This window comes from Engystomops pustulosus, chromosome 4, assembly GCF_040894005.1.
Source record: "Engystomops pustulosus chromosome 4, aEngPut4.maternal, whole genome shotgun sequence".
Taxonomy (NCBI): domain Eukaryota; kingdom Metazoa; phylum Chordata; class Amphibia; order Anura; family Leptodactylidae; genus Engystomops; species Engystomops pustulosus.
The window spans coordinates 191,320,751-191,336,747 of NC_092414.1; the positions used below are offsets into that span (position 1 = coordinate 191,320,751).

General features: G+C 44.6%; 1 protein-coding gene across 1 annotated transcript; it reads left to right on the forward strand.

Moving 5' to 3' along the window:
• The first annotated feature begins 2,526 nt into the window (after positions 1 to 2,526).
• Positions 2,527 to 15,442, forward strand: POLD2 (DNA polymerase delta 2, accessory subunit). Its single transcript, XM_072149059.1, has 11 exons — positions 2,527 to 2,621; positions 3,135 to 3,363; positions 5,497 to 5,618; positions 7,650 to 7,773; positions 8,901 to 9,015; positions 10,731 to 10,929; positions 11,283 to 11,363; positions 12,598 to 12,755; positions 12,841 to 12,968; positions 13,988 to 14,089; positions 14,292 to 15,442. The coding sequence occupies exons 2-11, from the start codon at positions 3,144 to 3,146 to the stop codon at positions 14,432 to 14,434; spliced, it is 1,392 nt and encodes a 463-aa protein (XP_072005160.1). The 5' UTR covers positions 2,527 to 2,621; positions 3,135 to 3,143; the 3' UTR covers positions 14,435 to 15,442.
• Positions 15,443 to 15,997: the final 555 nt, after the last annotated feature.

The window sequence follows — 15,997 nt, forward strand, 5'->3', positions numbered from 1 at the left end:
CCATACATGGAGCGGCAGCCGCAGTACACAGCCATACATGGAGCTACAGGCACAGTACACAGCCGTACATGGAGCTACAGCCACAGTACACAGCCGTACATGGAGCTACAGCAGCAGTACACAGCCATACATGGAGCTACAGCCGCAGTGCACAGCCATACGTGGAGCTACAGCCGCAGTGCACAGCCATACATGGAGTTACAGCCACAGTACACAGCCATACATGGAGCTACAGGCACAGTACACAGCCATACATGGAGCTACAGCCACAGTACACAGCCATACATGGAGCTACAGCCGCAGCACACAGCCTTACATGGAGCTACAGGCACAGTACACAGCCATACATGGAGCTACAGCCGCAGTGCACAGCCATACATGGAGCTACAACCGCAGTACACAGCCATACATGGAGCTACAACCGCAGTACACAGCCATACATGGAGCTACAGCCACAGTACACAGTCATACATGGAGATACATCCGCAGTAAACAGTCATACATGGAGCTACAGCTGCAGTACACAGCCATACATGGAGCTACAGCCGCAGTACACAGCCATACATGGAGCTACAGCCGCAGTACACAGCCATACATGGAGCTACAGCCGCAGTACACAGCCATACATGGAGCTACAGCCGCAGTGCACAGCCATACATGGAGCTACAGCCGCAGTACACAGCCATACATGGAGCTACAGCCGCAGTACACAGCCATACATGGAGCTACAGCCGCAGTACACAGCCATACATGGAGCTACAGCCGCAGTGCACAGCCATACATGGAGCTACAGCCGCAGTGCACAGCCATACATGGAGCTACAGCCGCAGTGCACAGCCATACATGGAGCTACAGCTGCAGTGCACAGCCATACATTTAGCTACAGCCGCAGTACACAGACATACATGGAGCTACCCAGATGTCACATTATGCATACATATACGGAGAAATAACAGATGCTCATTCCAGGATTTGGAGAAAAATGTGTTAGAATTGTTATTTCATAGAGAATGAGAGTATTGCAGAGCCCCTGTGTATACCTTGTATCTGACTACTATATAGTCACTGTTTAGCACTCTCTAGATTTCGCTCTTAGGTCTGTCTCTCATCTAAAGGTTGGTAGATACACTAACCATATCTTCCCTGTCTGGGGCTTCCAGCACAGTAATGTCACCTGTGTTGTTATGACCAAGGTTGTCGTTGGCAATGTACAAATGTTGTATTTTGTATGGTTCTATATGTGTTTACTGAGCTTTGCTGGAGTGCTGCAGTTATTTACAGAGCTTTGCAGTGCAGTTTTTAGACAGTTTTGCAACAAATATGACCAAACGGGCTGTTCCTCAGTACCAGTATCAAAATTGCCCAAAAATCAGGCTTATTTTTTATGTAATCTAAACCAACTAATAGAATGTGCAAATTTATACTAAAAAGACTTATACTACAACATATTTAGCATCCGGATTTGTAGATCGCGAGGCTGGATGATACCTGGTGCAGTATAAATCTGTCCGTCTCCGTTTACGCTGTCTAATGTTGAATGCTTCTGATAAATCTGCCCCAACGTGTCTTGGGTTCTGTAGTATTCTTTCTATTTAAATGAAAAGCGGGCCCCAAAAAAGATTTTCTCTGGTGGGCCCAAGGTACTCCAGTCCGACACTGGTTGGGGACACTGCCAGTGCTTGGATAGTATACACAAGACCTGTATAGAGAGAGAGGACCAGGTGTATGAGAGGGGTGAGGGCTGTTATTAGAGGTCCCCTACTTAAGAACACCTACTTAAAAACACCCAAATTACAGACGACCCCTAGTTACAAACAGACCTCTGGATGTTGGTAATTTACTGTACTTTAGCCCTAGTCTACAATGATCAGCTGTAACAGTTATCACAGGTGTCTGTAATTAAGATTTATTGGTAATCCTGGTTCTTATGACACCCCAACATTTTTAAAATCCAATTGTCACAGAGACCAATTGCTTGGGTTACAATTGTAAGATATACAGTTCCGACTTACCTACAAATTCAACTAAGGAACAAACCTACAGACCCTATCTTGTACGTAACCCGGCGACTGCCTGTATTTGCCACATGACAATAGCTCAAAAATGAGAATATTTTCACTGAAAAACAAAGGGAAAATTAAAATTGTGGCTCAATTACGTTTTAATTTTTATTTGCATATTACATGATGCACAAACATCCATTCACTTCCATACAGATCTCCAGGTTCTGATCCATTACATTATCACGTAACCTGTGTATTTGCTTTGTGGGTCCCCTAATAAAGTGAGTCCTTACTTGCCCTTTTTTAGGGTTATACTCTCTGACACCCAAAGGTTCCACCTAATAATAATAATAATAATAATAATAATAATAATAATAATAATAATAATACAAATAATATGGCAGCGGAGCTTTATAGACAGCTATTCTCCATTCAGATGCAATATACAGTTCTACCACTAGAGGCCGTAAGCGTCCAGTTTCCTTGCCATTCAAATCCGTTGTATATCTATTTTACGACCTTCCCATCATGGCGGACATGTGACGTCGTCGCTTAGAGATTACGTCACGGCGGCGGGACAGCCGAAAGAAGAGCTGCAGTGGCGGGAGCTGTCGGAGGGTGAGGACTTGGGGTTATCACTGTAATTGAGGATAATAGGAAGCCCTGGTGATAACATACACGTCCAGCATGTCCTAGCATGCATCGTAGCGAATAGCATTGCATGCTGGGACTTGTAGTGTCACAACTCCCTTGGGACTACAACTCCCAGCATGCCCAGCTACCATGCTTGGTGACTGCTACTCTTTCTGCAGTATTACATGCAGGACTGTTATAATCTCAGTGTTTAGTGCAGGGATAAGGAACTTGTACATAGATTCTGCTTTAGAACTACAACTCCCAGCATGCCCTGGCAGCCTGTGACTGTGTGTGTGCATTCTGGATGTTGCAGGAGTGCAACTTCCTATGTGCTGGTTGATCTGCTGTGCTGGATCCTATTCTATTTTATCACAATCTTGAATTCTATCTTTGGATTTTCCATTTAGCTCTTCTAAGAAGAATTCTATATTTCAAAAAATGTGCATATAACCACAATATAAACCTATTTTTAACCAGATTCCACTTATTTCACAGGTCGCCATCATGTTCACAGATCTTGCTGTGGGACAAGGGCCTGGACTTCTGTCACCTCCATCTGAATCTGCGGCCACTGTCACCAGAGTGTCCAATGCGCTGTACACCAACCACTCCGAGAGCTATCGCCTGGGAGAACGCACCTTCACCCGCCAGTATGCCCACATCTATGCCACCCGACTGCTACAGATGAGGCCGATTCTGATAGAGCGTGCAAAGGAGAAATGGGGTATGGTTTCGTTTTGTATTCGTAATTTAAAAAAAAAATTGTCATCAAAGGCCACATTCATACATTGTGCTTGAATTGCTTGTTAAAACAAGGAGTAATAAATTACAAGTTTGTATGTTCTCTCTGTGTTTGCGTGGGATTCCTCCGGTTTCCTCCCACACTCCAAAACATACTGGTAGGTTGATAAGATTGTGGACCCCATAGGGACAGGGACTGATTTGGCAAACTCTGTGCAGCGCTGTGTAATCTGTGTGCGCTATATAAATAAAGAATTATTATTCAAAAAGTTGTATTAGGGAATATACCAACAACACCTGTCTTTTGTTCCCGAATGCAACAGTTTGTCTAAATGCCATTTAAAGAAGACCTGTCACAAGCTTTTACCCCAATAAACTACCATCCCCCACAGGTAGGGTTATGAAATGTCCTTTCCTCGACTTATCTTATTTATGTAAAATCTCACCTATTTATCTATTAAAAAAAAAAAAAAATCTTCTCTAAAGTCAGGCAAATATGACTCTTCTCACCTCATTTTGACACGAGATGAGTCAAGTTTCGTGGTTGCAGGGACAGTGTCATTTCAGAAGCCTCTATATTCTCTTCTATAGAACCTATAATCATGCTTTTTGTGTCATAATAAATATAAGAATCTCATCTTTCAGATCACAGAACTACAGAACCAGAGATACAGGCAGCTGAAAACCCAGTTGTGAATGTGAGGTTGCAGATAAAGATCCGGTTCCTGCCTATTTAGCTGCCTGTATGTCCAGTTGTGTAAATCACAGAATCATAGGCTTGATGGGGTCTGAAAGGCGAGATTGTATCTTTAATATGACACAGAAAGTTGGTTCTAGGTGCTATAGAACCAAAGATAGAGGTGTTTGAAGTGACACTACACCTGCAACCACTAAACTTGTGAAAAAGGGATGAGAAGAGTCATATTTGCCTTTTCACATTAAAAAGAGACTTTTGAAAGTAAATTTCATACCCTTCCTGAGGGGACTAGTAGTTTGGTAGGGTAAAACGTGGTGACAGATTCTATTTAAACGCAACGTGTAAACACGGCCTCAGAGTTTAATAAACGTAATCACCGTGTTATAGAGGCTAGGTTTATGTCATTGGTTGTAGTAGAGGAGCGTATACACATTCTGCACTGATTTTACTGTAGGATGCAGTTTTGCTGGCATCATCTGATCTGAAGATGTTGATAACCTATCCTTAGGCTCTATTTTAATGAGATTGTTGATCTCATGTATTGTTGACATGTATTAATGCCCATCGGCTTTTCGAACGGGAGTTATTCTTTCTCCTCATTATCTTCTTTGCACTTAGACAGCGGCAGAAATGTTTGAGACACCTAAATGCTGAGCGCCCACTCCCATAGAATGGAGTAACAGGATGCCTGCTTGACAAGTAGGGGGATAACAAGCTGATCGAAGATGTTCCCACCAAGGCTTCACAAAACACAAGTACAGGACCCTAAGCAATCTGGAGAACAGGGGGTGCCATTGTCACTAGTGGGTGGCAGGTCAGGCATGCGTCCTCCGTGCTATTTTATGGGATCCGTCAGAGATAGCAGAGCAAAGCGCTCTGGTATCTCCAGCACTTCCATTTACTCTCTATGATATAGATACCTGAGCACTTTGTTCTGCAATTTCTGACATTCCCATAGAAATGCTCCACCCATTAGTGAAAACAGGACCCCTGTTCTCTGGATTGCTGGGGTCTATTTCTCCTGATCGGTGGGGGTCCCAGCATTTAGACCCTTGCCAATCAGCTGTGGATAGGGGAAACTTAAAAATTTGCTAAAAAAAACCCCAACCCTGAGCATCAGACTCTTGGAACCCAGCTACAGGGAAAATAGGGAGCATAAAGATCCTTGTATGGCATGGAGTGGAATTGTGCACCCCATTCCCTTGTATATGGGAACATCCATGTATTGGGTGTATTGTAACCCTGGCGCGGTCCTACACATTCTGCTTATGGATTTAGAGCCATAAATACAAGAGTATTACCTATAAGTCAGAGGTTATACTTTTCTTTTCTTTTTTAGAAAGAATGCTTTTATTAAAGCGTTTTTTAGTTTTAGAGGTTGCACTTGGATCTTCTTTATACCTGGTGTTTTTCTTACAGGTGGGGATATAGTTGTGCGGAAGTTATGTGAACTCCAGGCATCGGAGAGGTGCTGCGTCATAGGAACCTTGTTTAAGTCCATGGAGCTGCAGCCGTCCATCTTACGGGAGATCAGTGAAGAGGTACAAGTGTTTCCTCACTCTGCCTTTACTTTGTATGCATATAGAGGGGAAAGCTTATTCACATCTCTCTTAGCTCTTCGATCAGCTGAGTATGCGCACTCAGGCATAATACAACAGTTCTGTGCATGAACTATGAAGAGGAGGCTACTCTGTAACCCATTCATTCTTAACGTCTATGGGGGTGTCGGTGGTCCCTATTAATATGTCAGCACTTTATATTAGATGGATAACTCTACAGCTTGACTGTTTGTACACTGCTGCAGCTACATCCTACAGCCAGACTTCAAACAACCAAATTGTCCAAAAATATGCCTAAATTTTATTAATTCTTATAAAGGAAAGAACTAAAAAGAACAGACATTTAAAAATCAGTACAATGTACTGGAGGCAAACACCAGAAACATCAGGCTGACTCTAGCATAGCAGACCACATGTACAGGCGGTAACCTACTTGAGAACTCCCAACTTAGAGACGAACCCTAGTTACAAACAGACCTCTGGATTTTGGTAATTTCACTTCATTTTAGCCTTAAGCTACTGTAAACAGCTATAACAGTTATGAAATGAGTCTGCAATTGAGCTTTACTGTTAATCTTGCTTCTTATGACAACCCAACAGAGACCAAAAAAGTTTTTGTCCGGCGTTACAATTATAAAATATACAGTTCCGACTTGCATACAAATTCAACTTAAGAACAAACCTACAGAAACTGTCCTGTACGTAACCCGGGGACTGCCTGTATTGTAGGTACAAATACGGTATATATATTACTCGCAGGTTTATAATTCTGTTTCTAAAGCCTAATAAAGAGTCAATTGATGCGGTTAATATTATAGTTCCTAAAATATCCAAAATGTAATGACATTATAAAGGCTAAAGTGCAGCAGGGATATGTAAAGAATGGATGAGGTACTAACATTCATAAAAAGTCTGAGGTGGAAGACTTAGACTTATCAGACTTAAAGTGCCATAAACTTAGAAATAGACTTCATGATTTTATGTTTAGTTATACAAAGAGCAGATATGGAGCATTATACCTCCAGCGTCTACTCGTATAATTGAGGCCCCGACACGCAGTTGTAGAGTCCTCCAGTAGGTGGCAGCCAAAGCTTTCAAAGATTACCATTTACTAGAGGTTCTGGTATATCCCTCATTCATCGGGTCTTTTGTTGCCTGATTTGGGTCTGATTGCTTGTTCTCTCATGGTCATGTGGATATGTTGATTGTCCATTCATTTCCTAGCGGCCGCTGAAGGTAGAGGATTATGATAATGTCTCACGATGCCATAGAAGTTATTGGAGCATCTTTGCAGGTGCTATCAGCCGTTTGAGTCCTAAAGGAGTGGTACCAAGTTAGATTATTTCTTATTAACAGGACAGCAATCTGATCCGTGAGGGTCTCATTACTGGGGCCCCCTATCTATCAGGAGAACAGGGTCCTGATTTCACTAATTGATGGTAAGGAAGTTTTAACATGTGTCCTGCCACTCCATTAAATACTATGGGACCTTCTTCAATATTTGACAATTCCCTACTAATGAAGGCAGATTCTTGTCCTGCTGCTCCTTTCAATACTATGGGACCATTAGATGCTCCCATAGTAATGAATGCAACAACAGAATGCCACCCCATCAATAAGTGAGAATGGGACCCCTATTGTTGTGATTGGTGGATCCCTAATCCAAACTTTTTGTGGCTCAATGGGAGCCAGTGGGGTTGGATATACGCCATGGGGGCACAGTGATGTGTACCAACATGGTTTTTACTATAAGATTTTGTTCCGCTCTGATATCAGTGAGACATATTTAAAAATTACGTGAGGGGTATGAGGACCATCGGTAAGTGGCTGCTGTGCTCAGGAAGCCCTTTGCCTCCTTGATCATAGTTCATGTTTCCGTAGTATTTGTTCTGCCCGGAGTATATTTGTCCCTGCTCCAGTGCAGATTGTTATCATAGCTATAAGCAATGAAGCTGTGACTGACGGCTTGGCTTTGTTTAGTCTGATTCTGACATTCTGGTTCCCTGCCTCTAGCACAACCTCCTGCCTCAGCCTGCAAGGCACAAGTACATCAGCGATTCAGATGAGCTCATACTGGAAGACGAGCTCCAGAGGATCAGGTTGGAGGGGGCCACCGACGTGCAGATGTTTGTGACTGGTGAGTATCCGCTACTACAGCAAAGTAACACATAACATGGGGGCTGCCAGTATGTCCATAATCCCTAGGGATAGTGGATAAGTTGTTAAAACTCCGCAGTCCGGTGGTAGAAGTCAGGACACATGCAGCTTGGTACAATCCCAATCAATGCCCTTTGTTTAGGTAACAAATATATAAGCTCTCGTATGTTGCATTTTACATGCATAAAAATAGGAAATCTATCACCAGATCAAGGATTGTCAACCAAACACACTGACATACTGGTGTGCGCCCCCTCTGGCAGGATCTGCTCTTCTTTTAGCTTCTGATGCCCTTGTTTTTAAGAAAAAAAAGCACTTTAAAAATTATAAAATGAGCCTCATTTGCATAATTTTACAAGCTTTTTTTTTTTTTTTTTGTAAAAACCAGGGCATAAGCTAAAAGAAGAGCAGATCCTGCCAGAGGGGGCGCACACCAGTATGTCAGTGTGCTTGGATTACAATCCTTGATCTGGTGATGGGTATAACCTTTAAAGGACATCTATCTGCCGGATAAGAGATCGCAATCATTGGGGGTCGAACTGGTGGGACAGTAATGGCGCGTGCATGACCGGCATTTAATCAATTTGTGGGAACGGGGCCCCCAGTTTTCATGATCGGTTTCAGTTCCCAGCATTCGGACCAATTATTATCCTCTGTCGTGGGGGTAAAGGGCAACAATCAAACTTAGGCCTCATTCACAAGGCCGTGTGCCTGCCTGTTATTCGCGACTTCTGTAAGGTCAATAGAGGTAAAGTTCCTGTGTGAGTTCTGGAGCCATGTTTGTCCTGTTTCCGTAACGGGGGACCATGTCGTGGAGACGGAGACGAGGGCTTTTTTAATCTCCGCTTTGTACAACAAAGATGGGAAAAAACTCTTTGTGCTGCATAAATCATGTTCTTTTGTCTTGTCCAATTATTTATTTTTTGTGGGAGAACCACAAAAATTGGAATTGGAAACTGATGTTTTCTGAACTTGTATGCCATATTTGTCTCTTCTGATCTTCTCTAGCTCTAATTCCAGGCAGTATTGCACTCCAGTTGTTCTGTACAGACACAGCGGCCTCTCCTATCCATCTGTATTAACCCTTTCTTCCATGTTCTCCCCTAGGAGCGGTGATAGCTGTCCTCGGTGAAGAAGGCGATGCTGGGAAGTTCACGGTAGAAGATTTCTGCTTAGCTTCCCTTCCCATCCAGTCTCCGCTTCCTGATTCGGAGGAAGACAGGTAGGCTCCCAGTTCTCATTTAATGGGGTTTTATCAAATTTGCAATTAAACCTTGATCCACTGGATGTGGGGAAAAAGAAGCTGATTGGTGAAGGGCCTGACTGCTGGGTCTCCCACAAATCATAAGAATGGGACCGAACTGAGTGTCCGGTCGGGCATGTATGCTGCCAATAGTATGGGAGTGTCTGAAATTACTGAGCACAGCTCACCGGCATTCCAATTCACTAACTGTCTGCAAGAGGTCCAGAGATAGCTTGTCACTGTGCTCAGCAATTTCTGACACTCATGCTGTTTAATGGAGTGGCAGGAGACATGCTCATCCAACCACTGCACCAGGATTGCTGACTCTCCAGTTCTCTTGATGTCCAGACTGTCACATTAACAGATAACCTCTGAATCCCTGGCACCTTGAAGCCCAGATGCCTGGGATCTAAAGTTATAGCCCACTGATGTGTGTTCTTCCTCCGGCTTTTTAGATAGCAGACAGAATGAAGGAGAATGCACACAGGAGCTTCTCATAGCTTACTTATATAGTAAATATTGACTTTATCTGTAGCTAAATTTTAGAAAAGTATAACACGAACTTATGTTCATGTTTTTAACCCTCTCCAACCTAGAACAATTAGGGAGCACACTTGTTTCTGTCATATATTGAGTGATCATTTTTTCTATGTAATGGAGGGAGAGGATGAACATTCTCTATCCTCTTTGCCTAATGTGGCTGCATATAAACACCACGACCTAGAACTTGTCCAAAAAATTTCATGTAACACAAAAAGACCCATTCCTGAATAAAGTATCTCGTGCCATTCCTCCATTATTAATACCTACCTTATGACGTTTTTACTTAAATTCTTATGAACTGTGGATGGTTCCGTTATTGCACTGCTAATTCAGTGGCGCACATATTACACCCATCTAAAAGTGAGAAGTTTTTTATCTCATTAGCTTGCTTTATGGATGAATAGTTTTGATTTGGGTAAATCAAAAATTTCAGGTAAAGTGGCCAATCCCTTTAAGCTATTTATCTAGGTAGCTTGCAGGAGCTTGTTCTCTCCATAGTTTTTCTTCTGACAGATGATTTTTATTATAAAAGTTTTACTTCTCTTAAAAGCCGACCAAGCAAAACCACAATTATTCGGCAGCCAGAGCCGGGTACTTGGAATGTCTTGTAGAATTTCCTCTCCTATTCCCGTATTATTCTATTCTGTCTAGGTAAGGGGAAAAAAAAACTTGAATAACACAAAAACACATAAAGCTAAAAGTGACATAAAACAGATCAGAACTGGGTAAAGACGCTGCTGGATGCTGAATATGTAACTATCAATACTGTCATCTTTGGGGTAAACACTAGACCGGGATGTGTTGAAGTGTTTGGCTTTTTGTCTGATTTTGTGGGCAAGTGAATTTATAATCTTGCAAATCCAGTACAAAGAGAAGCTTTCACGAGAGGGATTTGTGAATAAGCATGCATGTAATTGAACACACATGCACGCCGCTCTCTGATCTGGGGGTATAATGTATTCAAGAGATCGCAGGAGCCCCTGGGGGCCATGTGTGGATGGAGGTGACCACAGAGAGAACGTCGGGTATTACCTTCATATTCTCACTATAATGCAAACTCCAGGGAAAATGTAAATGGTGTCATGAATAGGGTTGTACTTGCTGACTGTTCTCAGTCTTTTTATTGCTGACCTTTTTGGGTTTGGTTCTAGGTATGTATTGCTGACATCGGGCTTGGGCCTCGGAGGTGGCAGTGGGGACAGCCTGCTGGGGTTGCAGCTGCTTCTGGACTTGGTGACCGGGCAGGCGGGAGCGGAAGAGGAGCAGGGCTGTGCCGCTCGGATATCTCGGGTCATACTGGCCGGAAACCTGCTCAGCGAGAACACTCAGGGCAAGGACTCCCTAAATAAGGTATAGGGTTTCCATATGTTATCTTGATATTGATAGACTTGAAATATTCAGATTAAGAAAGCGTATATGTGCATCCGGGTCATATGCTGCAACAAATTGCACATACATGGTATTCAAGATCCTGCTGTAAAGCTATATACTTATTATATAATGTTTATACTATTGTAATGTATAGGGAATGACATGGCAGCTGATCGGTAATTACCATTGATCTCTGCATGACAAACATAATACCCCCCAGTCAGGACCCCTGGGTGCTAATGGTTCTCATCCTCCCAAGGATGATAAAGTAGCTGTCAGATATTCTCATTGAAGAGTCAACATTATCTAAATCTGTAATCTATTCTCCACAGGCCAAATATCTGAGTAAGAAGACGCAGGCAGCGAGTGTAGAGGCCGTGAAGATGCTGGATGAAATCCTCCTCCAGCTCAGTGTAAGTCTTGTTGCATACAGTGGGTTGTGATGGGTTGAAGCAATCTCAGCCTTGTATGTATGTATGTATGTGTGTGTGTGTGTGTGTGTGTGTATATATATAATATAATATTATATTATATTATATTACACACTTATACAATGCTTTCAGACAATAGGACAGTTCTGTGTGTACACATCCAAAACTATATTGCATGTCAGGAGGCAGAGGTTTGCCTTGTAAATGAGGTTAAAGGGAACCTGTCACCAGGGACCTCATTTTCACTACAGACAGGTTGTAAAAGCCCATCACACCTCCGGTGCAATATGTCTTTCTGCCTCTTATAAGCATTTGCATTACAATATAATTGTGTGTTATAACTTACCTCTCACCCTGACAAAATCCTGAGGTAGTCCCAGGGGTTGAGCTTTGGTTTGGATGCATTTCAAAAAACAAGATGTGACTTGTCTGTGCTGTAGACTTCTCAGCTCTCAGCCCCCACCTTTATGCTCCTGTACATCTCCTCCCTCTCCCACTGATGTCAGGCTGTGACAGAAAAGGAGGGAGGAGCTGTACAGGAGTGGGGCCAAGCTCTGAGGAGTGAGTAACACAGACAAGTCACATGTTATTTTTTGAAATGCATCCAAACCAAAGCCCTAACCCTGGGGCTACACAGAGGATTCTGTCGGATTGCAAAGTTATAACAGACAATTACATTGTAATGCAAATGCTTAGAGAAGACAGAAAGACATATGTGCACTGCAGGTGTCATGGGCTTCTGTAACCTGTCTTTAGTGAAAATGAGGTCCCTGGTGACAGGTTCCCTTTAAGCCTCAATCTAATCTTAAATCGTTTATGAGAAGGGTACAATATGTTAAAAAGAGTAAAAAAAAATGATGTTGTCCCAAACCATGGCTGCTGGACTGGTAATTGTGTTTTGTGCAGTAAGTAGCTGTCAGGATTTGGCAGATACCAGAAGAACACATTCTGCCAGTATGCAATGTGTGAACAGAGCCATGACGCTGAGCCTGCTATTGGAGATCAGTCAGGGGTTCAGGGGTTTTTTTTGTTTTGCTTTTTAGCATTACAAGCCTAAATTTAGTTATATGTTATTAAATGCTAAATGTATATGTACATGTATACCCCCAAAAAAGGGGAAATACAGCAAGTACAACTTGTCCTGCATAAAACACCAACCGGTATACTGTACATAGCGGTATGTAGATGCGATTGTAACCTACATGTCTCTCCATAGACCTCAGTCTTTGTGGATGTCATGCCCGGAGCCTTTGATCCTACAAACTACATCCTTCCCCAGCAGCCCCTGCACCGCTGCATGTTCCCCCAGTCCGCACCGTTCTCCACCCTCCAGCTGGTAACAAACCCCTATGAAGCGGAGATTGATGGTGTCAGGTACTCGCTTTACTACTACCGGATGTACTGATATCTTTATCTATTGATATCTATCAACCATTCTAAAATTATGTTATTTCTGCAGGTTCCTGGGCTCAGCGGGTCAGAACATCACTGATATATACAGATACTCCAGCATGCAGGACTATCTGCAGATCCTGGAATGGACCTTGCAAATCCGGCACATGTGTCCTACAGCTCCTGATACTTTGGGTAAGGAGGACGCTGTAATACATTATATACCCAGTAAAGGGCTTGGCTTTAATGAACAGTGGAGTTGGGATGTATTGGGACGTTCTCAAATACTGCTTTATTCAAATAGGGGTGATGGGAATAAGGAACCCTGTTTCTGTGGTGGGTGTCTAAAGGCAAACCATGGATAAAAGACATGTGATAAGTTTCAGCCTTGTTCAACCACATTGAAGGAGCTCTTCTTGCACAACCCCTTTCAAAATGTGCCTGAAGTAGCTGGACCAACATCACTTCAAGGAGGAATACAAAACCTTTATTATGTATATAGCAGATTTTTCAGACTACAAGATGCTCCTTACTATAAGGCGTATCCCAGATTTAGTCATCAAAAAAAGAGAAAAGTATTTGAAACCAACTAAAAATTCTGCTGCATTAGTTCACATGTACAGCCCTGCTACATCCACTCGCATGCACAGCCGTGCTGCATCCATTGGCTTGCAGGCACGCACACAGCCGCGCTACATCCATCCGCTTGCTGGCAGACACGCACAGTCCCGCTACATCCATCCGCTCGCTGGCAGACACGCACAGCCCCGCTACATCCATCCATCCATCCGCTCGCTGGCAGACACGCACAGCCCCGCTACATCCATCCATCCATCCGCTCGCTGGCAGACACGCACAGCCCCGCTACATCCATCCATCCGCTCGCTGGCAGACACGCACAGCCCCGCTACATCCATCCATCCGCTCGCTGGCAGACACGCACAGCCCCGCTACATCCATCCATCCGCTCGCTGGCAGACACGCACAGCCCCGCTACATCCATCCATCCGCTCGCTGGCAGACACGCACAGCCCCGCTACATCCATCCATCCGCTCGCTGGCAGACACGCACAGCCCCGCTACATCCATCCATCCGCTCGCTGGCAGACACGCACAGCCCCGCTACATCCATCTGCTTGCACACAAAATGTAATGTCTCTGTCGGAGTGTATACTGCATTCAGCAATGGATCTGTGCGTATCCTCTCTTCGCAGGGTGCTATCCATTCTACAAGTCGGACCCATTCATTCTGCACAACTGCCCTCACGTGTATTTCTGTGGCAGCGCCCCAAAGTTTAGCTGCAAAGAAGTCACAGGTATGTAAATGTATATTTTGTAGATATTTTGAGTGAATCGCATGTGCAGCAATGTGTAACATACTAGTTAGGAACTTTTCTTCATGGGTGTAGTGACTTTCTTTTCATATTATCACTATTCTTGTATATCACTTTGCTTCTTTCCTATATGTACATGATATACATGATGTCAGAACAGCCTTGTCTTGTATGTTCATTGCAGGAGCTGAGGGTCAGAGGGTTCTTCTCATTACGGTGCCAGACTTCAGCAGCACCCAGACGGCCTGCCTGGTAAACCTCCGCACCCTGCAGTGTCAACCAATAAGCTTCTCCGGATTCAGCGCAGATGATGAGCCAAGTGACTGACGTTGTACCTTCATCTTACAAAGACTGCCATGTCCACCTTGTCTACTTTAGCTAGTACTGGTGTAATAGAAAGTCGAAAGCCACAATCTGTACATTTCCACTGGTTACAGATCCTCTGATATTTCCATCCAGAGACTTCATTCCTGTTGTTTGTGGGACACTCCTCTGTCCCGGGTTCATATATCTTGGAGAAAACATGTTACAAGTATCGGTCATGACATCATGGAGGATTGTTGAGTAAGAAGACTTGGCATACACACTGTACACTGGACAGACCACAAGTCTATATAGTTGTCAGGATTTTAAGTTTCTTCAGCTCTGTACAAGCTACAATGGGCACAACACACTAATAGCAATACCAACAAACAGAACAGGAAAAAATATCCCTCCCCTGCTCTAGTCCTATGGGAGTCCTTGTGACACACTGCAAGGCAACTGCAGCAGGAGCCATACCCTCCCCCCCCCCCCCCAACCCCCACTCCTGTTCTGCATCAGCCTCCCCCTATTTTCCCCCACCTCTGTAGAAATGGCCTCTCCCTCCCCCCTCCTGTTCTGCAGCAGGAGCCTCTCCTTTCTCCCCCTGTTCTGCAGCAGGAGCCTCTCCTTTCTCCCCCTGTTCTGCAGCAGGAGCCTCTCCTTTCTCCCCCTGTTCTGCAGCAGGAGCCTCTCCTTTCTCCCCCCTGATCTGCAGCAGGAGCCTCTCCTTTCTCTCCCCCCCCCCCCCCTGATCTGCAGCAAGAGCCTCTCCTTTCTTTCTCTCTCCCCCCCCCTGATCTGCAGCAGGAGCCTCTCCTTTCTCTCCCCTCCACCCCTTCTTCTGCAGCAGGAGCCTCTCCTTTCTCTCCCTTCTCCACCCCTTCTTCTGCAGCAGGAGCCTCTCCCTTCCCCACCCCTTCTTCTGCAGCAGGAGCCTCTCCCTTCTCCACCCCTTTTTCTGCAGCAGGAGCCTCTCCCTTCTCCACCCCTTTTTCTGCAGCAGGAGCCTCTCCCTTCTCCACCCCTTTTTCTGCAGCAGGAGCCTCTCCCTTCTCCACCCCTTTTTCTGCAGCAGGAGCCTCTCCCTTCTCCACCCCTTTTTCTGCAGCAGGAGCCTCTCCCTTCTCCACCCCTTCTTCTGCAGCAGGAGCCTCTCCCTTCTCCACCCCTTTTTCTGCAGCAGGAGCCTCTCCTTTCTCTCTCTCCCCCCCCCCTATCTGCAGCAGGAGCCTCTCCTTTCTCTCTCCCCCCCCCCTCCTATCTGCAGCAGGAGCCTCTCCCTTCTCGACCCCTTCTTCTGCAGCAGGAGCCTCTCCTTTCTCCACCCCTTTTTCTGCAGCAGGAGCCTCTCCTTTCTCTCCCCCCCCCCCCCCTCCTATCTGCAGCAGGAGCCTCTCCTTTCTCTCCCCTTCACCCCTTCTTCTGCAGCAGGAGCCTCTCCCTTCTCCACCCCTTTTTCTGCAGCAGGAGCCTCTCCCTGCATTCTGATTTCTACATCCCAGTCACTCTGGATTTTGACACATTTTCTTTCAGAGCTTTCTCTACGTGATTTCCCAAACTTCCATTCATGAATTTTAAAGGGAACCT